Source organism: Anolis carolinensis, unplaced genomic scaffold (assembly GCF_035594765.1).
Source record: "Anolis carolinensis isolate JA03-04 unplaced genomic scaffold, rAnoCar3.1.pri scaffold_13, whole genome shotgun sequence".
Lineage (NCBI taxonomy): Eukaryota > Metazoa > Chordata > Lepidosauria > Squamata > Dactyloidae > Anolis > Anolis carolinensis.
The window spans coordinates 13846410-13874083 of record NW_026943824.1 but is presented as its reverse complement, the minus strand read 5'-3'; the positions used below and the strand labels follow the sequence as shown (position 1 = coordinate 13874083).

At 41.4% G+C, this 27674-nt stretch overlaps 2 protein-coding genes across 7 annotated transcripts in view; one reads left to right on the top strand and one right to left on the bottom strand.

Moving 5' to 3' along the window:
- The window catches only part of lcmt1 (leucine carboxyl methyltransferase 1), a 32345-nt gene extending 8004 nt beyond the window's left edge, over positions 1-24341 (bottom strand). The window contains exons 1-7 of one of the 2 annotated variants that reach the window (XM_062964693.1): positions 24113-24341; positions 20003-20094; positions 19694-19815; positions 18839-18915; positions 14226-14287; positions 7861-7963; positions 3156-3276 (exon numbers count right to left, since the gene is read on the bottom strand). In XM_062964693.1, coding sequence (XP_062820763.1) covers positions 3156-3276; positions 7861-7963; positions 14226-14287; positions 18839-18915; positions 19694-19815; positions 20003-20094; positions 24113-24207 — 672 coding nt within the window. In that variant the 5' untranslated portion in view covers positions 24208-24341. The remainder of the gene's footprint in view (positions 1-3155; positions 3277-7860; positions 7964-14225; positions 14288-18838; positions 18916-19693; positions 19816-20002; positions 20095-24112) is intronic. The other variant, XM_062964692.1, reaches the window with a different exon arrangement.
- An 883-nt stretch (positions 24342-25224) lies between these two features.
- Positions 25225-27674, top strand: part of arhgap17 (Rho GTPase activating protein 17) — a 61736-nt gene continuing 59286 nt past the window's right edge. For 2 of the 5 annotated variants that reach the window (XM_062964676.1, XM_062964675.1), the window contains exon 1: positions 25229-25442. In XM_062964676.1, coding sequence (XP_062820746.1) covers positions 25390-25442 — 53 coding nt within the window. In that variant the 5' untranslated portion in view covers positions 25229-25389. Of the gene's footprint in view, positions 25443-27674 lie in introns of all 5 variants that reach the window. The other 3 variants (XM_062964674.1, XM_062964672.1, XM_062964673.1) reach the window with 3 other exon arrangements.

The window sequence follows — 27674 nt, the reverse complement described above, 5'->3', positions numbered from 1 at the left end:
ATGTAAGCCACTTTGAGTTTCCTTTGTGGAAGAAAAAGCAGGGCATAAATAAACATAATAATAATAACAACAACAATAATAATATGCTTGTTATAACAATAATAATAATATGTTTTCTGCGTGCATCATCCAAAAATACCTCATACAGTCCTAGACACTTGGGAAGTGTTTGATTTGTGATTTGGTGAAACGAAATCCAGCATATCTATCTTGTTTGCTGTGTCATAATAAAATAATAATAATAATATAATTAAACTCTGACACAAGCCAGTCAAAGTGGTCCCAGTGGTGAATGGCACACTGGGTGCAGTGCCTAAAGACCTTGGCCTGCACTTAAACACAATCGGCGCTGACAAAATTACCATCTGTCATGTGCAAAAGGCCACCCTACTGAGATCTGATGCATTATTTGCCGATACATCACACAGTCCTAGACACTTGGAAAGTGTCTGACGTGTGATAATAATAATAATAATAATAATAATAATAATAATAATAATAATAAAACTTTATTTATACCCCGCCACCATCTCCCCAACGGGGACTCGGGGCGGCTTACATGGGGCCATGCCCAAAACCATACAATATGACAAAATATAAAACAATACAATACAACAGCCAGCAGAGTGATCTTGTTTGCTGTGTACTAATCTTGTTAAGCATCAAATAATAATAATCACCATCACCATCATCATCATCATCATCATCATCATCATCATCTCAGTTGTATCTCTCTGAGGCCCCATCTAAACTGCCATATAAAATTCAGTTTATCTGCTTTGAACTGGATTATATGGCAGTATGGACTCATATAACCCAGTTCAAAATTGACAATGTGGATTATCTGCTTTGATAATCTGCATTCTATGGCAGTGTAGATCCAGCCTCAGCTCAACCAGAGGCAAACTGACATTTTCTCGACTCAAGGGAGGCAAGGCAAGCTCCGGAACGTGGGCTCTCTTAACAAAGGACTCATTGACTTTGTTAATTGATATTCCACCATTCCCCCAAAGACAGGCTTTTGACAGCAGAAACTTTTAGAAAAGTACAGCTAAAACTCTAATAATAAAGTTAACAAAAAAAGAAAAAAATGTAAAATAAGACACCCTATTAAAGCACCCTAATTTGGAACAGCATTGAAGGGTTTAAAAGCCATCCAAAAGGAATAAAAGAATGGAATTAAGAGACCTTTCTCTAAAAGGACTGAGAGGTTAGTTATAAAAATCAATAGATGGGGACACGTGAACCCACTTTGGTAACAGAATTGAGAAATAAGTTCAAGCAGTAACAGAACATAATGCGACTGGTATCAATTCAGTGACTGTGAAAGTCTTCCGGGAAGTAAACAATCCTGGGATCCAGGCCCCAATCTGCCCCCATTCAGCCGATCCCACTTTTCACGCGGACGAGGCTGACACTCCTGAAGCGCCAGGCGATTAACATTTCATAAAGTTACATAAGACATCACTCGCCGTGTGCCGTTTGCAGAGGCAGTTCAGCCACCTCTGACTCAGCTGTTGCTCTTCCCAATAAAAAACATTATTATTAACACCTATAACATAGGCACTTTGCAGCTTGCATTGGGGGAAAGGGGAGGAAACACATGCACGCAAACATCCGCAATCATAGAATCATAGCATTAAAAGAGACCCCAGGGGCCATCCAGTCCAAATCCTTCCTAACTTCAGGCAGGATGACACCATCTAAACCAGGGGTCCCCAAACTTTTTAAACAGGGGGCCAGTTCACGATCCTTCGGGCCATTGGAGGGCTGAACTATAGTTGGCCACTGAGCAATAATAATAATAACAACAACAACAACAACAATAAAAAAGAGGGTTGGCACAGACCCTTTGGGCCATTGAGTCCAATCCCCTTCTGCTTTTGTGCACCCCTGACAGATGGTCAGCCAGCCTCAATGTTAATCATCATCATCATCATCATCAAGAGGGTTGGAAGAGATCCCTTGGGCCATTTAGTCCAACCCCCTTCTGCTTCTCTGCACCAAAGGCACAAGCAAAGCATCCCTGACAGATGTCCACCCAGCCTCAATGTTGTTGATAATAATATAATAATAATAATAATAATAATAATAATAATAATAATAATAATAATAATAATAATACAGGGTATTGGAACACAATACTCCTGACCTCACAATCGTGTTAAAAAACAAAGTATGGATTGTCGATGTTGGAATCCCAGGTGAAAGAAGGATTGAGGAGAAACAACTGGAAAAGCTGACATGATATGAGGATTTAAAGATCGAATTGCAAAGACTCTGGCACAAGCCAGTCAAGGTGGTCCCAGTGGTGATCGGCACACTGGGTTGCAGTGCCTAAAGGCCTTGGCCTGCACTTAAACACAATCGGCGCTAATTACCATTTGCCAGCTGCAGAAGGCCACCTTACTGGGATCTGCACGCATTGTTTGCCGATACATCACACAGTCCTAGACACTTGGGAAGTATCCGACGTATGATCCAATATAACAGCCAGCACAGTGTCTGCTGTGGACTCATCTTGTTGTGCTTCAAATAATAATAATAATAATAATAATAATAATAATAATAATAATAATAATAATAATAATAATCCAGCATGTCTATCTTGTTTGCTGTGTCGTACAATAAATAATAATAATAATAATAATAATAATAATAATAATAATAATAATAATAATAATAATAATGGTTTTAAGAGAAGAAGAGACCCCTTGGGTCATTTAGCCCAACCCATTCTGCCCTTGTGCCATGGGGGCTGGATAAATGGCTTCAATGGGCCGCATCCGGCCCCTGGGCCTTAGTTTGGGGACCCCTGATCTAAACCCTCCTGGCAGATGGCTATCCAGTCTCTGCTTCTCAAAGCCTCCCCCAGACTCCGAGGCAGAGCGTTCCACCATTGAACTGCTCCTCTTACTGTCAGGAAGTCCTTCTTAACATTCAGGTGAGATCTGCCTGCTCCTTCTTTGTTATGGCATCCTTTCAAATATTCAAACATGGCTATCAGACAATCTCCATTTGTTCCTTTGGAAAGCTCTGTGCTCACCAGGCCAGAAGGCTTAATGGCTCTGGTAATCCTATCTCTACCTTCGCTCACAGGTGGAACTCTGCACCAGGGACGCCTGGCATAGAAAGAGCAAAGGAAACTTGCCTACCTGCTCGTAGTTTATGAACATGGCGGTTGGGAAGACGTCGGCTACCCATCTGAGGAGAGCGTCCGAGTTTTCGGGGGCCATATAAACCAGCACACATTCGGCCATCAGGAGCGTCGGTAGCCTTGGAAGCGAGAACGGAGGGGTCAGGAGAGACAAAAGGGGCACAGGATGAAAGCAGCAGGGCTCTCTTCTCTTTTCAAACTCAGGCTTCCCAAAAGCCCAAGGGAGAAAACATAGCACACCCCAGAAATGCAACCCCATGGAAGGACGCTATGTTGTTGTCCAAAAAAGCAATGCTTAAAGATATGGTTGTTGTATGTTTTCCGGGCTGTATGGCCATGTTCTAGAAGTATTCTCTCCTGATGTTTCGCCCACGTCTATGGCAGGCATCCTCAGAGGTTGTGAAGGCCTTAGGGATGTATAGATTTTACCTGCATTTTAACCAAATGTTTACCGAATACTATTTCGGACCAGCAATATTTTAACACGGCCTAAAGGAAATGGAGTTTTTAGGACCCTAGAACAACTTATAATGGATCACCCTAATGGCCTGAGGGTCAGGGATTTTTTAATGGTATAATGGTATAATGTTTTAATTTATTAATTTGCTAAATTTGGCTTATGTAGCATGTACAGTAGAGTTTCACTTATCCAACACTCGCTTATCCAACGTTCTGGATTATCCAACACATTTTTGTAGTCAATGTTTTCAATATATCGTGATATTTTGGTGCTAAATTCATAAATACAGTAATTACTACATAGCATTACTGCGTATTGAACTACTTTTTCTGCCAAATTTGTTGTCTAACATGATGTTTTGATGCTTAATTTGTAAAATCATAACCTAATTTGATGTTTAATAGGCTTTTCCTTAATGCCTCCTTATTATCCAACATATTTGCTTATCCAACATTCTGCCGGCCCGTTTATGTTGGATAAGTGAGACTCTACTGCAGGGGTCCCCAAACTTTTTAAGCAGAGGGCCGGTCCACAATCCTTCAGACTGTTGAGGGGCCAAATTATCATTTGAAAAAAAAAATACAAACAAATTCCTATGCATACTGCACATGTCTTATTTGTAGTGCAACAACAACAACGAAAGAACAATACAATATTTAAAAATGAAAACAATTTTAACCAACATAAACCTATTAGGATTTCAATGGAAAGTGTGGGCCTGCTACTGGCCAATGAGATAGTCAAGTTAATTAGGATTGTTGTTGTTGTTGTTGTTGTGTGCCCTCAAGCCATGTCAGACTTTGGCTGAGCCCAAGTCTAAAATTATTTATTTACTGCATTTATTTACTACATTTATATCCCACCTTTCTCACCCCAAAGGGGACTCAGAGCAGCTGTATGTACATACAATATATTATATGATTAGCATAACACAACATTAGCATTATATATTACTATATTGAACTATACCACTATACTATTATATAATATGTAATATATAACATATAATTAATATTATTATATGGTATTACTATGTGTATTATATTATATAACATAAGATTATTATCAACATTATATGTATAGACAATATATTATATTATTAAAACTGATATAAAAATATTATATTATAAAACTGAGGATGGGAGCCAGGTAAATGACCTTGGAGGGCCGCATCTGGCCCCCGGGCCTTAGTTTGGGGACCCCTGCTCTACTGTTTTTCTGTTTACTTTACTTATATTATGTTTTTGTTATATTTTTACGTTACATGATATTTTTGTTTTAAACTATTTTACGCCGCTTTGAATCCCACCCATGGGAGAAAAGCGGGATAAAAATAAAAATTTTTCCAAGAGGAAGGGTCTCACCAGCCATTTACCTTTCCTTTGCTGGCCCTGCAATCCAGGAACCCTATCCCTACCCAACCCCAAAACAGCGTGATGCAAACATCTGAGTAATTTTTGCCTGCAGGGCTATTTTTAAATACCGAAGGCCCCCGCCTGGCACGCCGAGGAGCCCAAGGAGGCCTGCGTTGAGGGGGGGGGGGGCAGTGTGGGAGGCGGAGGAGCAGCGGTGTGATGAAAGGCTTGGCATCTTGGTGCCGCTCCGTGTGCCGCTTGCAGCATCACCGCCCACAAAGCCATTCCCTGGCGGCCTGCAGCTCCTGCCTTGCTGGCCTGCCACTCTGGGAGACAACTTCCTTGCGCTTCTCCCAGGGAACAGAGAAGGCAAAGGCACACCTCTCGCACATACAGCGAAGGAAATGAGGGAATCATCTCCTCTCACTTTTAGTGGGGGCAATGCAACTTATAAAACATATCTAAAAGAGAAATGGAATAGACAGGTGAAACTGTCCTAAAGTTCAGAGGGGCCTGGATCTTCAGAGAAAGCATCCCAAGGACTAAAAAAAGTCAAAGGGATTGATTTTGGCCTGGATCAATAGGAGTCTAGTGTCTAGATCCAGGGAAGTCATGCTCCCCCTCTATTCTATTCTGCCTTGGTCAGACCACTTTACCTGGAATTACACTGTGTCCAGTTCTGGGCACCGCAATTGAAGGGATATGTTGACAAGCCTGAATTTTCTGAGCACTTTACCCCCAGCCCCAGCTCTATAGCATGTTGGTTGATGTATTTTTATGATGATTTTATTCTGCTGTTTTAAATTACTTTAATTAGATTGTTTATGTACAGTAGAGTCTCACTTATCCAACATAAACGGGCCGGCAGAATGTTGGATAAGCAAATATGTTGAATAATAAGGAGGCATTAAGGAAAAGCCTATTAAACATCAAATTAGGTTATGATTTTACAAATGAAGCACCAAAACATCATGTTAGACAACAAATTTGACAGAAAAAGTAGTTCAATACGCAGTAATGCTATGTAGTAATTACTGTATTTATGAATTTAGCACCAAAATATCACGATATATTGAAAACATTGACTACAAAAATGTGTTGGAAAATCCAGAACGTTGGATAAGCAAGTGTTGGATAAGTGAGACTCTACTGTATTATGTTTTTAATTGTGTTTCAGCTTGCAATCTTTGTTTATGCTGGGTTTGGTCCCCATGTAAGTCGCCCCGAGTTCTTTCGGAGAAATGGTGGCGAGATATAAAAATAAAGTTGTTGTTATTAATATTATTAATGTGTCCAGAGGAGAACGACTAAATGATCCAAGGCCTGGAGAACAAACCCTATGAGGAGCGGCTTAAAGAGCCGGGCATGTTTAGACTGCAGAAGAGAAGGCTCAGAGGAGGCATGATGAGGGCTATGTATCAAGATGTGAGGGGAAGTCATAGGGAGGAGGGAGCAAACTTGTTTTCTGCTGCCCTGGAGATTAGAACGCAGAATAATGGCTTTAAACGACAGGAAAGGAAATTCCACCTGAACATTAGGAAGAACTTCTTCACTGTGAGAGCTGTTCAGTAGTGGAACTCTCTGCCCCAGATTGTGGTGGAGGCTCCTTTTTTGGAAGCTTTTAAACAGAGGCTGGATGGCCATCTGTCGGGGGCGCTTTGAATGCGATTTTCCTGCTTCTTGGCAGAATGGGGTTGGGCTGGATGGCCCATGAGGTCTCTTCCAACTCTATGATTCTATGACTCTCCACTTTCTTACCCAAATTTCTGTGAATTGTTGCTGGACCTTTTACGCCAAAGTATGCTCTGTCTACTTCCCTTTTTAAAAACTCTACTTTGAACACAAACTGCAGGAAAAGGGTATTAAAACTGGCAAACAGGTCCCTTTGGGGCTCCTGCAGAGACAAATTGAGCCCATTTTCGCTCCAATGGTTTTTCTGCAACATGTGGCTCCTGGGTCTTACAATCCTGAACCATTTCATAGAATCATAGAATCATAAAATAGTAGAGTTGGAAGAGACCTCATGGGCCATCCAGCCCAACTCCCCGCTAAGAAGCAGGAAATTGCATTCAAAGCACCCCTGACAGATGGCCATCCAGCCTCTGCTTAAAGGTCTCCAAAGAAGGAGCCTCCACCACAGCCTGGGGGAGAGAGTTCCACTGTCGAACAGCCCTCACTGTGAGGAAGTTCTTCCTAATGTTCAGGTGGAATTTCCTTTCCTGTAGTTTGAAGCCCTTGTTCCACGTCCTAGTCTGCAAGGCAGCAGAAAACAAGCTTGCTCCCTCCTCCCTAGGACTTCCCTTCACGTATTTGTACATAGCTATCATGTCTACTCTCAGCCATCTCTTTTGCAGGCTAAACATGCCCAGCTCTTTAAGCCGCTCCTCACAGGGCTTGTTCTCCAGACCCTTCATCATTTTAGACGCCCTCCTCTGGACGCTTTCCAGCTTGTCAACATTTCCCTTCAACTGCAGTGCCCAAAATTGAACACAGTATGTCAGGTATGTATGTATGTCAGGACACAGGCATGTAGCCTCTATAGAGGCCATGTCAACAGGCCTAGGGGTCATTTTATTCTCTTTCAGCTGCAAGGAAAGCCAGAAATAAACTTAAAAATGGAAGCAGCTGATTCCCTTCTAAGAAGGTTTATGATAGCCACCATTTAGGAAATCTGAGGAGGAACATATTATGCTTAAAATAATAATAAAAAAATCCCATAAACACGCCAAATAAAACAAACCCAAGAGTGGCTAGGAGCTCAACTTCTTATAGTTTTGGTTATTCTTAAACATTACACCATGTCGGAGAGGGGCAAACTATTTAAAAGGTGAACAGCCCACTCCTAGGAGGGTTTGGAAAGGAGAGGTGCCCTTGAGCCGCCCTCTTACTCTGGGTCCAGGCCGCATTTCTTCATGGCTTCCTCTAGCTTGTGGAGTTCGCGGAGGTCTGCGCCAATGATGGCATAGCGGGTGGAGTCCAGGCTGTGGGAATCTGGAACGAAAGGGCCAGTGAAAGCTGTTACCTAACTGTGAGAAATCAAGGAGGTAGGACTTGATACTTAATAGGCTTTCCCTTAATCCCTCATTATCCAAGATATTCGCTTATCCAAGCTTCTGCCGGCCCGTTTAGCTTGGATAAGTGAAACTCTACTGTACAGTAGAGTCTCACTTATCCAACATAAACGGGCTGGCAGAACGTTGGATAAGTGAATACATTGGATAACAAGGAGAGATTAAGGAGAAGCCTATTAAACACCACATTAGGTTATGATTTTACAAATTAAGCACCAAAACATCATGTTATACAACAAATTTGACAGAAAAGGTAGTTCAATATGCAGTAATGCTATGTAGTAATTACTGTATTTACGAATTTAGCACCAAAATATCACGATAAATTGAAAACATTGACTACAAAAATGCGTTGGATAATTCAGAATGTTGGATAAGTGAATGTTGGATAAGTGAGAGACTACTGTATTTGAAAACATTAGGGGGACACACACATAATAAAAAAGTAGCTGGAAACAGGATACAGTAGAGTCTCACTTATCCAAGCTAAACGGGCTGGCAGAAGCTTGGATAAGCGAATATCTTGGATAATAAGGAGGGATTAAGGAAAAGCCTATTAAACATCAAATTAGGTTATGATTTTACAAATTAAGCACCAAAACATAATGTTATACAACAATTTGACAGAAAAAGTAGTTCAATATGCAGTAATGTTATGTTGTAATTACTGTATTTATGAATTTAGCACCAAAATATCATGATATATTGAAAACATTGACTACAAAAATGGCTTGGATTATCCAGAGGCTTGGATAAGCGAGGCTTGGATAAGTGAGACTCTACTGTACTTGCAAAATTCACCCTATTAGCTCCTGCTACTAAGAATCACCCAGAAATGTTTTTGGAAAAACTTTCCTAAAATAATAAGGATTTTATTTACAATTACTTGTATAAATTGCATGGAGCTAAAGTTTCAGAAGTGTTGGACAATAATAAAAATATCTGACAACACACAACATTTAGATACAACATTTCCATCACCCAAGAAACAAACAACTGGAATGCGACAAAGAAAAGTTGTGGCTTTTCTTCCCTATGACAACCTCTAAAGTCTCCCTTCAGCGTGGCCAGGCAAGCGGGTGGATTCTGGGAGTTATAGTTACCCAGGAGCCCTACTCAGAGTTCTGTACAAGTTCATCCTCTGCATATGCAGTACTTTATGACCACGTTTTAATGTATTTGATGTGTTTTATGTCGTTTTATACATATACTAGCTGTGTCCTGCCACATGTTGCTGTGGCCAATTGCAGTGAATAGCCTCGCTGCTTGAAAGCCTGGCTGTTTTCTACATAGGTTATGCTTGCTAGGCCAGGTTGAATGAGATGGAGTAGCCTCGTGGTTTCCAAAGTCGGGCTTTGAAGCTGCAAGGCTGTTCAGTGTTAATCAAGGTGGGCCACAAAGGGGTTGAGATATGTGTGGAATAACGTGCAGTGTGGTAGAAAGAACTGTTGTCTGGTTGAGGCAGGTGTTGCCATGGATCTCCTTGATTAGCATTGAATAGGCCTGCAGCTTCAAGGTCTGCCTGGTTAGTACTTGGAAGAATCCTTTACTGGGACATGTTAGCTGGGTGTGATTATTTAAGTTGGTTAGCATTGAATGGCTGCTTCCTGCATGAGGGAATCCTTTGTTGGGGGGTGTTAGCTGGGCCTGGTTGTTTCCTGTGTGGAATTCCCCTGTGTTCTGAGTGTTGTTGTTTATTTAGTGTCCTGATTTTAGAGGTTATATTGTTGTGTATTGTTATTAGAGCACAGTAATTATTATACATTATATTGATAATGTTATATGATTTGCCTGGAACAGGATTATATGAGGCCCCTTCTACACAATGGTTTAATATTCACACTGAAGTTTTTTTGTTTTTTGTTTTTTTGCCTAGGAGGCAGCCTGGCTTTGAAGCTGCAAGGCTGTTTAGTGTCAATCAAGGTGGGTCACAAAGGGGTGCATTCCGGTTTTTTGGGGGGGTTTTGGCTCCATGGAGGTTAGGGATGTGTAGTTTGTTTGTAAGAACATAGAGACGTGGATGAGGGGTTGTGTTGTCAATTTTCTAGGTTGGGGGGGCCTTTAGTTTTGTTGTTTTGCCCGGTGGAGCGATGCCATTCTCCTTTTATATATATAGATTATTACATTGTTTTTATTTATGGATTGTGTTTTTATGCAGTACTTTATGTCCAGGTTTTAATGTATTTTATATGTTTTATGTCGTTTTATACATATATTCTGACACTGTTTTTATTTATGGATTGTGTTTTTAACCTATGTTGTTGCTAGGCTCATCCCCATGTGAGCTATCCCGAGTCCCTTCGGGAAGATGGAGGGAGGATATAAAAATAAAGTTGGTGTTGTTGTTGTTATTATTATAGTTCAAAAATGAACTATTACCAGTTCGCAGACTGAACTGACTCAGGGAAAGCTTTTACTTTTCTGTCATCAAGATGATAAGATTTTAAAAAACCCTTTTTTATCACCAGATTTTGGACTCACTGATTTGAACCTTGTATTAAGTCACTTTAGCTCCTTTGCTGGGAAAAAGGACATGATAAAAATCAAGTTAAATTCATAAAGGCTAGCAAAGCTATGCATATTTTAAGCATGCAACTTATTTTTTTGTAAAAACCAGAGCATTCCAAGAGGAACTTGTTCCGCAATCAATGGAAGTGCTAACTAAGCAAAAGAAAAACTAACTTCTTCCTTCCTTATTCTGAGTATATAAGATCATCTAGAGCAGGGCTTTTTAAACTGTTTCTATTTCTGATCTCTTTCTGCCTGTGAAATTTTGATATGACCCAAGGTATACACTGTAAGTATATAAATCAGATATAAAAAAATCAAACATTAACTGATAATAAATCAGCATTGGCAAGGCTTGATAAACAAGCTTTTTTTGCTTTTTGCGAAAGCATTTTCTGCAGAGTCCACTGTAAGCACTGCACTGTGTTATTTACAGATTTGGCTTTGGCTTTAACTATTTATTTTTTAATACTGTTCATGTTGCATTCCATTTTAATGTTTGCATATTTTGAGGTTTTAATCATATTGTATTGGCTTTAGTATGAGGAGCATTAAGTCTCTTTTTATGGAGAAATAGTGGGATACAAATGATAATAATAATAATACTTGGGTGTAAATGGGTGGCATTCAGAAGCTTTTCTCCAGGTGCCACAGTGGCAAAATGGGTTGAACTGATTCAATCTGCTGACCTAAAAGGTTGGCAGTTCGAAGCCGCAGGTTGGGGTGAGCTCCCACTGTCAGCCTAGCTCCTGGCAACCTAGCAGTTTGAAAATATACAAATGTGAGTAGATCAATAGGTACCGCTTTGGCGAGAAGGTAATAATAGTGCCTATGCAGCCATGCCAGCAACATGACCAGGAGATGTCTACGGACAACAGGGTCCTTGGCTTGGCAATGGAACAAGAGTACCTTCCCATGGCCAAAGTTGAGCATTGCCTCCAGAAAAGCCGGAGATTAAAAGTGGAAGTTTTTACCTTTGTTCTGTGTACTTGTATGCCATTGTTTCTACTGTATTAAAGGCACTGAATGTTTCCCTATCTCTGTATGTTGTAATCTGCTTTGAGTCCCTTCAGAGAGATAGAGTGGAATATAAATAGAGTGTATTATTATTATTATTATTGGCCAGATTTCCTGGGACCCCAACATTGAGCCAAGGGAATCCCATTTGGGGTTGGGACCCGCCATTTAAGAAGGAACCCACTCACCAGAAGAATAAGCAGATATCAAAGTGCCCAGATTTTCCCTTCAAGAGGAAAGCTGGTTGCATGTCTGCCTGAACTGGCAGAAGTGTTTGATGGAAGGGGAAGGCTGTCTGGGAGCAAAGCAAACCACTTGGCACTTGCGGAGCCGCCATGGCGCCGGAGGGCAAGGCCCGTGTCAGGGGCCATTTCGTCAGGGGAAGCAGTAGGCACCCATCAAGAAAGCGGAGAAGGAGAAAAGTGACAGCCGGGGGAGGAGGAAGGGGGCAGCCAGCATCTGCTAGGCCTCCTCCTCATCCTTCACTGCCATCCCCTTTCCCTTGTGTTTCACGTCTCCTTTAGAATATGAGGCTGAAGGCAGGCAAGGAGGGAGCTGCCCATTCATGACTTGTAAACTGTTCTGGGAGGGTTTCGGGGCTGAAAGGGAGGGTATAAGTAATCTAAATAAAAACATGAAATCAACAAGAAAGCTGTTGCCCTTGCATCTATTCCTCCCCAAGATCAAAATTAAACAGGCTTCTGGGATAGCCCCATGAGAGGTGTGGGCAGGTGAACCAAATAATAATAATAATAATCACAAGGAAACCGACGAAACCATTGATCATATCCTCAGCTGCTGTAAGAAAATTGCAGAGACAGACTACAAACAGAGGCACAACTATGTGGCCCAAATGATTCATTGGAACTTATGCCTCAAGTACCACCTTCCATTTCTAAGCCGAAGAGCCAGCGTTGTCCGTAGACAACTCCAAGGTCATGTGGTCACTGGCATGACTGCATGGAGTGCCGTTACCTTCCTGCTGGAGCGGTACCTATTGATCTACTCACATTGGCATGTTTTCGAACTGCTAGGTTGGCAGGAGCTGGGGCTAACAGCGGCCGCTCCTGCCGCTCCCGGGGTTTGAACCTGGGATCTTTCGGTCTCCAGCTCAGTGCTTTAACGCGCTTTGCCACCGGGGCTCACTCGAGTATGAGCTGACCCAAATATAAGATGGCTAGGACCCTCACTCGAGTATAAACCGAGGAGGGTTTTTTCAGCCCTAAAAAGGGGCTGAAAAGCTCAGCTTATACTCAAATATATAAGATAATAAAAATACGAACACTAATAATAATAATAATTTATTATCCATGTTTTCTTTTGGCTTGAGGTGAGGCACAACAGAGTCAAGTACATCTGTAAACGCACACAACAAATAATAATAATAATAATAATAATAATAATAATAATAATAATAATAATAATAAACTTTATTTTTATATCCCGCCCCATCTCCCCGAAGGGTCTCGGGGCAGCTCACAACAGGGACAAACCCGAACAACGACAACATATTTAACATAAACTTAAAATATTCCAACAATACACACAATAAAATAATGGACAAATACATTAAAATCCAAGCAGATAAAATCAGAGTACAGTAGAGTCTCACTTATCCAACACTCGCTTATCCAACATTCTGGATTATCCAACACATTTTTGTAGTCAATGTTTTCAATACATAGTGATATTTTGATGCTAAATTCGTAAATACAGTAATTACTACATAGCATTACTGCATATTGAACTATTTTTTCTGTCAAATTTGTTGTTAAACATGATGTTTTGGTGCTTAATTTGTAAAATCATAACCTAATTTGATGTTTAATAAGCTTTTTCTTAATCTCTCCTTATTATCCAACATATTCGCTTATCCAACGTTCTGCCGGCCCGTTTATGTTGGATAAGTGAGACTCTACTGTAATTAAAAGCAACCCAGTGGGGACAGGTTTCATAAAGTGATGTATCATGGAAATAAGCAGCAATGATAAAGTGCCATATGCTTTTAAAACAGAAAGAAGTATTTTAATAACAGCTCTATTGGGCCTGTTCATTTAAACGCGCTCTGGAACAACCATGTTTTCAACAAAGCCTCCAAGTTGGTCCTTAAAGCTACAAGATCATTATAAACAAATGTAACCTCCCTCTGAGCTTCAAGTCACATTTATCCCCACTGATGAATCTTTACTGGGGAGGGAGGGGGTGATGGGAGCTGCTGTCAGGTCCTTTATGACTAAAATGGCAGGCAAAGCCTCCCTTGCCTTGTACAGATGGGGCCCGCAGGGAACTGCAGCAGGTAAAAGGGCGCATGCTATTTTTAAAGGACACTGTTTTCACACTCAGGGGTTTGCTTTCCAAAGCAGTGGGTTGCATGTTGCGAAGCAGAGAGTTATACTTGTGAGACAGAGCGGGTGGGAGGCGAGGAAGAAAATGCTAAGGATCGCAAAGGTGCTGGTAGAATTCAGCAAGGGGTACCAAGCAGAACAGTGGGTGAAAGGCAAAGGAAAGGCTCAAGGCTCTTCCCTCCCTCTCTCCCATTATTGGAAAGATTAACAACACTCCCCCGCAGCAGAAAAAAGGAGCAAGGAGGCGCAGGCAGCATCTTGGGGGAAAATGCCACCCTGTGGCTTTTATTTTTCTTTCTTCAGATGACTCACCTATTAAGAAAGACTCCCCTGAATGGCTCTCCATGATTGGTTGTGACAGGGAAGGCTTGGATCTGGGGAGATGGGACAAAAAAGAAAGAAAGGGGGGAAAGGGAGGGGGAGAAGAGTCAGTGAGGCATCTCACACACGGAGCTTTGGTTTTCCTCCCCCCCCCCCAAAAAAATACTGCCAAGCTCATTAAGGACAAGGCTGCCCTCTGCTGGAAGGAAACCAAGGAGATCTTAGGCTCAGCTTCAAAGTCTAAGGCAGGGGTCCTCAAACTTTTTAAGTGGAAGGCCGATTCATGGTTGAGGGGCCAAATTATCATTTGAAAAAAAAATGAACTGCACATGCCTTATTTGTACTGCAAAAAAACCCCAACAATTTATTTATTTATTTGCTACATTTATACCCCACCCTCTCTCACCCCGAAGGGGACTCAGAGCGGCTTACAAGTTGTATGTACATCTATATATATAAAAGAGTGATGGCATCAGGGCAGCGGACAAAACAACAAAACTACAGGCCCCCCAACCTCGAAATTTGACAACACAATCCATCATCCACGGCTCTAGGTTGATACAACAAAAAGAAAAGAAAAATAAAGTCCTAATTAGAGGGAGAGGAATAATAGTTTTTATCCAATTGCTGCCAGTTAGAAGGCTGCCCACTTGGTCTCCTAGCAACCTACTCAGCCCAGGGGACAGGCACAGTTAGGCCTCACTTAAGCCTCTTCCACAGATTATAGATTTTAACTGGATTACATGGCAGTGTAGACTCAAGGCCCTTCCACACAGCTATATAACCCATTTAGAATCTTATATTATCTGCTTTGACTCCACACTGCGATATAATCCACTTCAGTGTGCATACTAAACATAAAGACAACCATACAACAGACATTCAATACCACCACTACCTCAACAATTTCTCACCAACACCACCACACAACGCCACAGCAACGCGTGGCCGGGCACAGCTAGAACAATATATTATATTATTAGCATAGCACAATATTAGCATTATATATTACTATATTGTACTATACCATTATACCGTAATATTATTAGTAATATTACATTTAATATATAATATATAATTAATATTATTATATTATACAATATTATTATATTTTAATATTATTATTAGCTGCCCTGAGTCCCCTATGGGGTGAGAAGGGCGGGGTAGAAATACTGTAATAAATAAATAAATATTATATTATAATATTTATTATCAATATTATATGTATACACAATATATTATATTATTACCATATCATTCATTTACAATATTTCATTTACAATATTGGTAAATGAAAAAACAATACAATATTTAAAAATAAAAATAATTTTAACCAACATACTGTAAACTTATCAGGATTACAGTGGGAATTGTGGGCCTGCTTCTGGCCAATGAGATAATCAAGTAGGATTGTTGTTGTGCCTTCAAGTCATTTCAGACTTTGGGCGAGCCTATGTCTGAAACTGAGGGCGAGGGCCAGGTAAATGGTCCCCGGGCCTTAGTTTGGGGACCCCTGGTCTAAGGACGCAAAGCATTTCTGGAGAAGAGGTAGAAAAGAGCACACAAATGCTTCCAACCCCGTTTTCCAAAAGGACTGTTGGTCTGAAACTAAGGGCAATGAGAAATGCAAGAACTTTTGTGACAATCACACTTCAGAGACAGAATTAGCTATTTCCTTGAAACAAACATTATTTAATGTGTTGTTGAAGGCTTTCATGGCAGAATCACGGGGTTGCTATGAGTTTTCCGGGCTGTTTGGCCACGTTCCAGAAGTATTCTCTCCTGACGTTTCGCCCACATCTATGGCAGGCATCCTTAGGGTTGTGAGGTCTGTTGGAAACTAGGCAAGTGAGGTTTATATATACAGTAGAGCAGGGGTCCTCAAACTTTTGAAGCAGAGGGCTGGTCCACTATCCTTCAGATTGTTGAGGGGCCGAATTATCATTTGAAAAAAAAAATACAAACAAATTCCTATGCATACTGCACATGTCTTATTTGTAGTGCAACAACAACAACAACGAAAGAACAATACAATATTAAAAAATGAAAACAATTTTAACCAACATAAACCTATCAGGATTTCAATGGAAAGTGTGGGCCTGCTACTGGCCAATGAGATAGTCAAGTTAATTAGGACTGTTGTTGTTGTGTGCCTTCAAGTCATTTCAGACTTTGGCCGAGCCTAAGTCTAAAATTAATTATTTATTTACTGCATTTATTTACTATATTTATATCCCACCTTTCTCAACCAGAAGGGGACTCAGAGCAGCTGTATGTACATACATATATTATATTATTAGCATAGCACAATATTAGCATTATATATTACTATATTGAACTATACCACTATACTATTATATAATACGTAATATATACCATATAATTAATATTATTATATGGTATTATTATTAGTATTATATTGTATAACATAATATTATTATCAATATTATATGTATATACAATATATTATATTATTAAAACTGATATAAAATATTATATTATAAAACTGAGGGCGGGGGCCAGGTAAATGACCTTGGAGGGCCGCATCCGGCCCCCGGGCCTTAGTTTGGGGACCCCTGCAGTAGAGTCTCACTTATCCAACATAAATGGGCTGGCAGAACGTTGGATAAGCAAATACGTTGGATAACAAGGAGAGATTAAGGAGAAGCCTATTAAACACATTAGGTTATGATTTTACAAATTAAGCACCAAAACATCATGTTATACAACAAATTTGACAGAAAAGGTAGTTCAATATGCAGTAATGCTATGTAGTAATTACTGTATTTATGAATTTAGCACCGAAATATCACGATATATTGAAAACATTGACTACAAAAATGCGTTGGATAATCCAAAACGTTGGATAAGTGAGACTCTACTGTATCTGTGGAATGATGTCCAGGGTGGGAAAAAGAACTCTTGTCTGTTGGAGGCAAGTGTGAATGTTGCAAGTAATCATCTTGATTAGCACTGGAAAGCCTTGCAGCTTCAAAGTCTGGCTGATTCCTGCCTGGGGGAATCCTATGTTGGGAGGTGTTAGCTGTCCCTGATTGTTTGTCTGGAATTCCCCTGTCTTCTGAGTGTTGTTCTTTATTTACTGTCCTGATTTTAGAGTTTTTTTAATACTAGAAGCCAGACTGTGTTAATTTTCATTGTTTCCTCCTTTCTGTTGAAGTTGTCCACATGCTTGCGGATTTCAATGGCTTCTCTGTGCAGTCTGACATAAAGGTAAAGATATTCCCCTGACGTTAAGTCCAGTCGTGTCCAACTCTGGGGGTTGGTGCTCATCTCCATTTCTAAGCCGAACAGCCGGCGTTGTCTGTAGATATCTCCAAGGTCATGTGGCTGGCATGACTGCATGGAACACCGTTACCTTCCCGCCGGAGTGGTACCTATCGATCTACTCACATTTTCATGTTTTCGAACTGTCAGGTGGAGCTAACTAGAAGCTGGAGCTAACAGCTCACTCCGCTCCCCGGATTTGAACCTGGGACCTTTCTGCAAGTTCAGCAGCTCAGCGCTTTAACATACTGAGCCACCAGAGGCTGACATAGTCTGACATAGTGGATAGTAAATAAAGAACAACACTCTGAACACAGGGGAATTCCAGACATGAAACAATCAGGACCAGCTAACATCTCCCAACAAAGGATTCCCCCAGGCAAGAAGCTACCAGGCCTTGAAGCTGTAAGGGCATTAAATGTTAATCAAGCTGGCCAATTGCAACATTCACACTTGCCTCAGAAAATAGATTTTTCTCCTACCCTGGACATTCCACAGATATATAAAGCCTTAGTTTCCAACAGACATCACAACCTCTGAAGATGCCTGCCATAGATGTTGCCGAAACGTCAGGAGAGAATGCTTCTGGAACATGGCCATACAACCCATAAAACTAACAGCAACCCAAACACTATTTATTTCAGGACAGTCGCTCCCTCAAGCCAGAATATTAGTCTATTTTAATGTTTGCATATTTTTAGATTTTAAATTTTATTGTATTAGTTTTATTGTGCACCATTCTAAGTCTCTTTTTAAAGAAATCAAGAGGGTTACAAATAATAATAGCTTTAATTTTATTTCTAACCCACCTCTTCTTGTGGCACAACATAGTTAAAATACATCAGATACAGACAAAACAATTCAGGGTCACTTCACCATTCTCACATAGTGGGTCTTGCTCAAACCACAAACTTAAACACACCGCATTTGTTTTTTATTTAATCCTACTTCACTTACCATTCCATCATGGGATTTTGAACCCACTCACAATGAAATTATGATAAAAAAGTGTGCATTTGGCTCCTGAGAGAATGTTGACAAATATCCCAGGCCCTTCCATTTTAGTTGATCCAGATCTGCAAGTCTGCAATGTGTAACTCCCCCCAGCCCAACACTGACAAAAAAGAACGCTTTTTTATTTGTATCTCAATAAATTTAACAAAATCCGGGAAACATTGGCCCACTACAAACCTAAAAATGACAATTTAGGGGGAAAGCACATCACATTTTAAACTTCTAAGTGTAGTTTATTTCAATATAAAAATCAAAACATGTTCCTCTGAATAGTACCAAAATGCAACACAAATGTGTGAACTTACTTGATGGTGTGGATTTTCCTTGTGGCTATGGTTGGAAAGTCAATTTCAAAGTATTTCCCAGGAAGCAGATCCTCATCCTGAAAAGGACAGAAAAATCCATACAATCCATACTTTTAAGATGATGCTGGTGGAAACAAATAATTCAGACCCTAAGCTTGGCTCTCGGATAGAGCTTTGCAAGACTTATATTCCCTAAAAATCATTCCAAGGTTGGCACATTCTGAGAAACCTTTGTATGGGAGGTGTTAACTGGCCCTGATAGTTTCTTGTCTGGAATTTCACCAGGCAGGAAACAGTCAGGTTTTGAAGCTGCCTGGCTATTCAATGCTAATCAAGGTAGCCAATTGCAACATTCACACTTGCCTCAAACAGGCAAGAGTTCTTTCTCCCACCCTGGGCATTCCACAGATTTATAAACCCCACTTGCCTATTTTCCAACAGACCTCACAACCTCTGAGGATGCCTACCATAGATGTGGGTGAAACGTGAGAAGAGAATGCTTCTGGAACATGGCCATATAGCCCTGAAAACTCACAGCAACCCAGTGATTCTGGCCATGAAAGCTTTCGACAACAGAAAGCTTTGTATGTTTGCGTGCATGTTTTGGAAATGCATGCAGAAGCAGCTATATTGCTAATAACAATAATAATAAATGTACTGCATGTCTCTCTCTTCATCCAAATGAGACAAATCTTCCTTTCACCCACAATAGTCCCCAGAACAGAGAAGGATTTGCAATATATCAATCATAGGAAAAGGAGCACAAGAGGCCGCTAGAGGTCACTCAGGAGCTTTGCAACTTTTGTATACAGTATATATATACCTTTGGCTTCTTCTCATCACGGCCTGACCTACCTTTAATTTCCAAAAAAGGGTGTCCATGCCAGCCCCAAGGTTAATGATTTGGCAGTTGCGATCAGTTTTCTGTAAGAAAGCCTTCACCAAGCGGGTAACTCCTTCGACACGGGCATAATACCCTATGAGGAAAAACAATAATGTCAGACTTAGATAATGACAACAAGTAGCAGGCTTACACTTTCATCCTGAGTTTGTCTTTCAAAATACAAGAGGAGATTCTTTCCCTCCTCCTTGTCTCCCATTTATACAGACCACAGCCTGGAAAAGTTATATCCGCCTGGAATTCTTTTACACAAGGCATTTTACCTCGACTGATTTCCGGTGCCTTTCTTTCTTTGGGGTGCCTTGCAAAATGTTGTATGTAAGGATCCTTCCAGTAGCCCATGTTGACAGCGTACCTGATGGGATAGATAGATAGAAAAAAAGAAAGAAAGGTCCTGTTATAACCACAGAAACAGAATGCTAAATGAAGCAGCAAACCCACAGTGAGGCAATGTGGAGTGGTAGTTTGAGGCCTCATCTATACTGCCATATAATCCAGTTTCTGCATCCAGATTATCTGCTTTGAACTGGATTATGTGGCAGTGTAGATCCAGCCTAAGACTCCCACTGACTTGGGAGGAAAGGGAGATGCAACACCTAGCGCCCCTAAAGTTATCATGGGAAGTTATCATAGGCTGGGCTGTGGTGCAGGCTGGATAGCAAGCCAGCTGCAACAAATCACTCTGACCAAGAGGTAATGAGTTCGAGGCCAGCCCGTGCCTGCGTCTTGTCTCTGTCTCTGTTCTATGTTATGGCATTGAATGTTTGCCTTTATGTGTGCAATGTGATCCGCCCTGAGTCCCCTTCAGGGTGAGAAGGGCGGAATATAAATGCTGTAAATAAATAAATAAGTGTAGTTTGTAGACTTCCACCTGAAAGAGAGAGAGCTACAACTTTCAGCATTCTTATCAGTCATGGGACTTGTAGACAGAAACTACTGACTTGGAAAAGAGCATAATGGACTCCCCAGCATCCGTAATAGTTTTGTGGGAGTTGTAGTTTGACACCACCCTCCCCTTTCCATTGACTAGGAAGAGAGATATATAATTCTCGGCCTCACGAAAGGACAGGCATCAGGGAAGAAGTAGTTTGACACCACTGTTGACTTTATTTACACCCCTCCTTTCTTCCCATTGGTGGGAACAAAGGTGACTTTCGTTGTTGTTGTTGTTGTTATTATTATGTTTAATTATATGTATTTTCTCTCCAGACGGAGACCCAAAGTGGCTAACAACTAAAAGCATTGCAACACAACTTAAAATTTACAAATATACAACTATTTGAAAAGTATTAAACATCATTAAAAGCATATAAAATCACAGCAGCCCATGACAATCTTTAAAAGCTGACCTGAATAAAAAGGTTTTAACCTGCTGCCTGAAGGAAGGACAGGGAGGAGGGGGCAATTGAAAAGTGCCCAGAAACTCCAACTAGTTCACAGATCTGCAGTCAGGTTATTGACAGGTACTGGACACAGGGAGCGTACAACCCCACTGTGGTTACAGCCTCTGCACTTGATGCCAATGTGTTTCCGAGTCCAATTCAAGGTGTTGGTTTTGACCTTTAAAGCTCTAAATGGTTCAGGCCCAATTTACCTATCTGACCACATTGCCCCTTACCAACCTAAAATCTTTCAGAGAGACCTTTCTCTTGTAACTGCCGCCATCACAAATATGGTTGGCGGCGATGAGAGAGAGGGCCTTCTCTGTAGTTGCCCCAACCCTTTAGAACTCCCTCCCCATTGAGATTAAAATTGCCCCTTCCCTGTTATCTTTCAAAGACCAGCAGAATACCTACCTGTTCAAGCAAGCATTTGATAAATGAATTCAATTGCTGCTGACAGCAAGGTCGATTTGCACTGAGCTTAGCGAAATATACTACAGTAGAGTCTCAATTATCCAAAACTCACTTATCCAAGGTTCTGGATTATCCAAGGCATATTTATAGTCAATGTTTTCAATATATCGTGATATTTAGTGCTAAATTCATAAATACAGTAATTACAACATAACATTACTGTGTATTGAACTGCTTTTTCTGTCAAATTTGTTGTATAACATGATGTTTTGGTGCTTAATTTGTAAAATCATAACCTGATTTGATGTTTAATAGGCTTTACCTTAATCTCTCCTTATTATCCAAGATATTCGCTTATCCAAGGTTCTGCCAGCCCGTTTAGCTTGGATAAGTGAGACTCTACTGTATGTAACTGATGAGTCTTCACAATAATTGCAACTGGTTTTTAAACGTTTTTAATGCTTAATATTTAATTTGTATCTTATTTCTGGACAATGTTATGCTTTGTGTGATTATTGTCTTGTACTTTATGTTAAATGTGCTTTGATTTGTATTTTATTATGTTGTGGGCTGCTTTGGGTCCCATTAGGGAGAAAAGCTAGATATAAATAAAGATGAGTTATTACTATTACAGTAGAGTCTCACTTATCCAAGCTAAACGGGCTGGCAGAACCTTGGATAAGCTAGTATTTTGGATAATAAGGAGGGATTAAGGAAAAGCCTATTAAACATCAAATTAGGTTATGGTTTTACAAATTAAGCACCAAAACATCATGTTATACAACAAATTTGACAAAAAAGTAGTTCAATATGCAGTAATGCTATGTAGTAATTACTGTATTTACGAATTTAGCACCAAAATATCATGATGTACTGAAAACATTGACTACAAAAAAGCGTTGGATAATCCAGAAAGTTGGATAATCAATGTAATTGCAATTGGTTTTTAAACGTTTTTAATGCTTAATATTTATTTGTATCTTATTTCTGGACATTGTTACGCTTTATGTGATTATTGTCTTGCAGGTAAAGGTAAAGGTTTTCCCCTGACGTTAAGTCCAGTTATGTCTGACTCTGGGGGTTGGTGCTCATCTCCATTTCTAAGCCGAAGAGCCGGCGTTGTCCGTAGACACCTCCAAGGTCAGGTGGCCGGCATGACTGCATGGAGCGCTGTTACCTTCCCGCCGGAATGGTACCTATTGATCTACTCACATTGGCATGTTTTCGAACTGCTAGGTTGGCAGGAGCTTATTCTGCTTCCGGAATTTGACCCTGGGACCTTTTGGTCTGCAAGTTCAGCAGCTCAGCGCTTTAACACACTGCGCCACCACCAGTTAAATGTGCTTTGATTTGTATTTTATTATGTTGTGAGCTGTTTTGGGTCCCATTAGGGAGAAAAGCGAGATATAAATAAAGATGAGTTATTTATTTATTTACAACGTTTTTAGCCCGCCTTTCTCACCCGAGGGGACTCAAGGTGGCTTACAACACCCAGCAAGATTTAATGCCAGAATAATAATAATAATAACCAGTACAAGAAAACCGCACTACAAACTAGAGCTGACAGCTGGCACAACAAAACATTGCATGGAAAGTTCCTTGACAAAATTGAAGGGAAAGCTGATAAGGAGAAGACCTGGCTCTGGCTCACGAATGGGACCCTGAAGAAGGAGACAGAAGGCCTGATTCTTGCAGCCCAGGAGCAAGACATCAGAACAAAGGCAATGAAGGCCAAGAACGAAAAATCAGCTGATGACACAAAATGCAGACTGTGCAAGGAAACCGACGAAACCATGGATCATATCCTCAGCTGCTGTAAGAAAATTGCACACACAGACTACAAACAGAGGCACAACTACGTGGCCCAAATGATTCATTGGAACTTATGCCTCAAGTACCACCTCCCAGCAGCAAAGAACTGGTGGGATCACAAACCTGCAAAAGTATTGGAAAATGAGCACGCAAAGATACTGTGGGACTTCCGAATCCAGACTGACAAAGTTCTGGAACACAACACACCAGACATCACAGTTGTGGAAAAGAAAAAGGTTTGGATCATTGATGTCGCCATCCCAGGTGACAGTCGCATTGACGAAAAACAACAGGAAAAACTCAGTCGCTATCAGGACCTCAAGATTGAACTTCAAAGACTGGCAGAAACCAGTGCAGGTGGTCCCGGTGGTGATGGGCACACTGGGTGCCGTGCCAAAAGATCTCAGCCGGCATTTGGAAACAATAGACATTGACAAAATTACGATCTGCCAACTGCAAAAGGCCACCCTGCTGGGATCTGCGCGCATCATCCGAAAATACATCACACAGTCCTAGACACTTGGGAAGTGTTCGACTTGTGATTTTGTGATATGAAATCCAGCATGTCTATCTTGTTTGCTGTGTCATAATAAAATAATAATAATAATAATAATAATAATTATTATTATTATTATTCTGGCTTTCCTTGGAAGCGGCTGAGGGGGAAAAGGAAAGGGGCTGAGGCTGTGAGGAATTCTGGGAGTTGGAGTCCAAAAACCCTGGAGGGAGGGCCCAAGTGTGCCCCTACCTGCCGCAAGGGCTTACCGCTTGCACTGGGAGGCGTCGTCGCAGGTGCTCCGGACGGCCTCGTCGCTGACCTCGGGGCCCAGCGGGTCCCTGGAGGTGCTGGACACAGCCATGGCCCCTCGCGGTCCGTTCAGCGCGGGGAGGCCGTCCTGCGCCTCGGGACGCCCATCTCCGAAGGAAGGCCTTCCCCTCAGCCCTCCTTCCGACCTGCCTGCCTTCCTCCCTCAGGGCGCCGCCTCTCAAAAACAGCGACGCCCATTGGCCACAGACGAAAGCGCGTCCTCATTGGACCTCGCTGGAAACCCCGCCCGCCTGGATCGCTCCCCCTATTGGCCGAGAGGAATGTCACTCTCAAAGGCAGAGAGGAGTTTTTCGTTTTGGGACGTCGCCGGGATCCCTTCCCGCCCCTCCCGCTATTCTATTGGCTAATAAGGATGTCACTCAACGGAATAGAGAGGCGAGGTTTCCCATTGGATGCCGCTGGGACCGTTCCCGCCCCAATCGCGCTCTATATTGGTTGAGAGCGATGCCACTCTCAAAGGCAGTCAGAAGAGGGGGTTTTCCATTGGAGGTCACCAAGACCACCTCCCGCCCCTTCCACTTTCTCAAAGGCAGGTCCATTGAAAGTCACCAGGATCCCGCCTGCCCCGATCGCTCTTTCTATAGGCTAAGAGGGATGTCACTCTCAAAGGCAGGTCCATTGAAAGTTACCGGGATCCCGCCTGTCCCGATCGCTCTTTCTATAGGCTGGTAGGGATGTCACTTTCAAAGGCAGGTCCATTGAAAGTCACCAGGATCCCGCCTGCCTCGATCGCGCTTTCTACAGGCTGAGAGGGATGTCACTCTCAAACCAGAGGTTTTCCATTGGATATCAAGAGGACCACCTCCTGCCCCGATCACCCGTTCTATTGGTGGAAAGCAATGTCACTCTCAAAGATCAGCGAGGAGAGGAGTTGCATTGGAGGGAGCTTGTTTTGACAGATCTAGGGGGCGGGCGCAAGCAAGTAACGACAACCAATAGGCGGCGAGGGAAGTACAGTCACCGCGTGTATGGTTAAGGATGAGAGAATCTCTCTCAAGAATCTCTGGCCACGCCCCTTTTGGTCACGTGGCTTTCTGACGGCAGGGAGGGGGAGCTGGAGCCGGAAGTGACGTCGGCGGCTGCTGCTTCCGACGGAGGAGAGTGAGGTGGGAAGCCGGGCGGGAGCGGAGCGAGAGGGAGGCAGAGCCGCGGCGGAGGCCGAGGGCTGCGGGAGGAAGGGAAGGAGGAAGGAAGCCGCCCCTTCGCCGCCACCATGAAGAAGCAGTTCAACCGCATGAAGCAGCTGGCCAACCAGACGGTCGGAAGGTAAGCCAGGCCTTGGTTGCTATGGAAACCAGGGTTTTTTTGAGGGGGGCACACCGTCTGAAGGCCTCAACCTGTGTATTTCGTCTTCTCGGGTCTGGTGGGCCTGCCTAAACATGAGGATGGGTAGAAAAGCTGTGGGAGAAGAGAATATGGGCTGAGTGGTGAATTCCTGCCTGAAAAGGATGGACTATATGGCCCTTGGGTGTCCCTTCCAACTTTGTGATTTTATCCAGAGATACAGACACAAAGAAATCTTCTCAAGTTCAAAGCAAAGCAACCCTATGTTCTCATATTGGCTAGAAATGTGATTGGATAGGAGAATATGACCGGGGTAGCGAATTTCTGCCTGAAGGGATGGACTAGATGGCCTTTTGCAATCTCTTCCAACTTTGTGATCCTTTCCAGAGATCAAGACAAAAGAAATTGGTTCAAATTGAAAGGAAAGAGGCTTGGCTTGGCCTCTTTGTGGGATCAGAGACACTGGTCACAAAGACGTTTGTTCCATTCTAGCCCTAAACATTATTTATTTATTTATTTATTATTTATTTACTACATTTATATGCCACTCTTCTCACCCTGAAGGGGACTCAGAGCGGCTTATAGATCAAGTGAACATACAATATATTATTAGCATAGCACAATATAAACATTACATTACTATATTGTACTACAGTAGAGTCCCACTAATCCAAGCCTCTGGATAATCCAAGCCATTTTTCTAGTCAATGTTTTCAATACATCGTGATATTTTGGTGCTAAATTTGTAAATACCGTAATTACAACATAACATTACTGCGTACCTTTTCTGTCAAATTTGTTGAATAACATGACGTTTTGGTGCTTAATTTGTAAAATCATAACCTAATTTGATGTTTAATAGGCTTTTCCTTAATCCCTCCTTTTTATCCAAGATATTCGCTTATCCAAGCTTTTGCCGGCCCGTTTAGCTTGGATAAGTGAGACTCTACTGTATATTATTATATAGTAATATTATTAGTAATACTACATTTAATATATAATATATAACTAATATTATAGTGTATTATTAGTAGTATATTGTATTCCATTATAATATTATTATCAATATTATATGTATATACAATATATTATATATTTATCAATTGTTATAAATTATATATTTATTTATATATATAAAATTAGCATAGCATGTTGCTATGGCACAGGAGACAAGATGGAACTATCTTATTGGCTCTCAGGTTGGTATGATCCTACCTAAACATATTGGCTAGAAGTGCTATTGGATAGGAGAATATGGATCCAGTGGTGACTTCCTGCCTGAAAGAATGGACTTGGTTGGCCTTTTGGGATCCCTTCCAGCTTTGTGATTCTGGCTTAACATTCAGAGGAACATCTTGGTGGTCAGAGCTATTGGACAAGAGAATATGGGGAGTTAAATGTGTCTTCCTGCCTGGCAGAAGCAGGATGGACTAGATTGGCTTTTGATCTTTAATAAAGAGACAAGAACACAAAAAATATATTTAGTTTGAAAGGAAAGTGATCCTACCCAAACATCTTGGCTACAGGTGCTGTTCAATAGGAGAACATGGACCAAGCGGCAGAATGGGGTTGGATTAAATGGCTTTGTAGTCCTTTTCAACTCTGTGAGACACTGGATTTGGGGAACTGAGGTACCTGAATCAATTTTTTTTTCTGGTGAAGATCCTCAGCCAAAACAGTAGCAAAATTGAAGCACTTTGCATGTCCTCTCTCTTGTTTCTTCTTATGTTTGCTGTTGTTATTATTGCTTTTGCTACGCATGTCATCATTAGCAAAGGTCTTGCAACACGTAAAAGGATGACAACTATTGTTGTTGTTGCTGCTAGCAACAGGCTTGTGGTACATGTTAATAGTATTAGTAATTCTTTCATGACGTTTTAAAAACTAACATGAATAAGGACAGAGGTCACAATAAAACCAGGAACATTTTAGCTTTTCAATGAGGCACCTCTTCGTTTTGCAGCAACATTACACCTCAATGCATATTTAGGTTGTCTTACAGAAAAGAATGAAAAGGTTGTCAAAGGCTTGGCCTCTTTGTGGGATCAGAGACACTGGTCACAAAGACGTTTGTCCCATTCTAGCCCTATTTACACACCAACTAATTGCTTAGAGTCTCATTTGAGAGAGGAAGTTCTATAGCATTGAGTCATAGTGATTAACGTGATATTAAACTGCATTAAGTCAGTAGTATGGATGCTCCCAAGGCCTCCC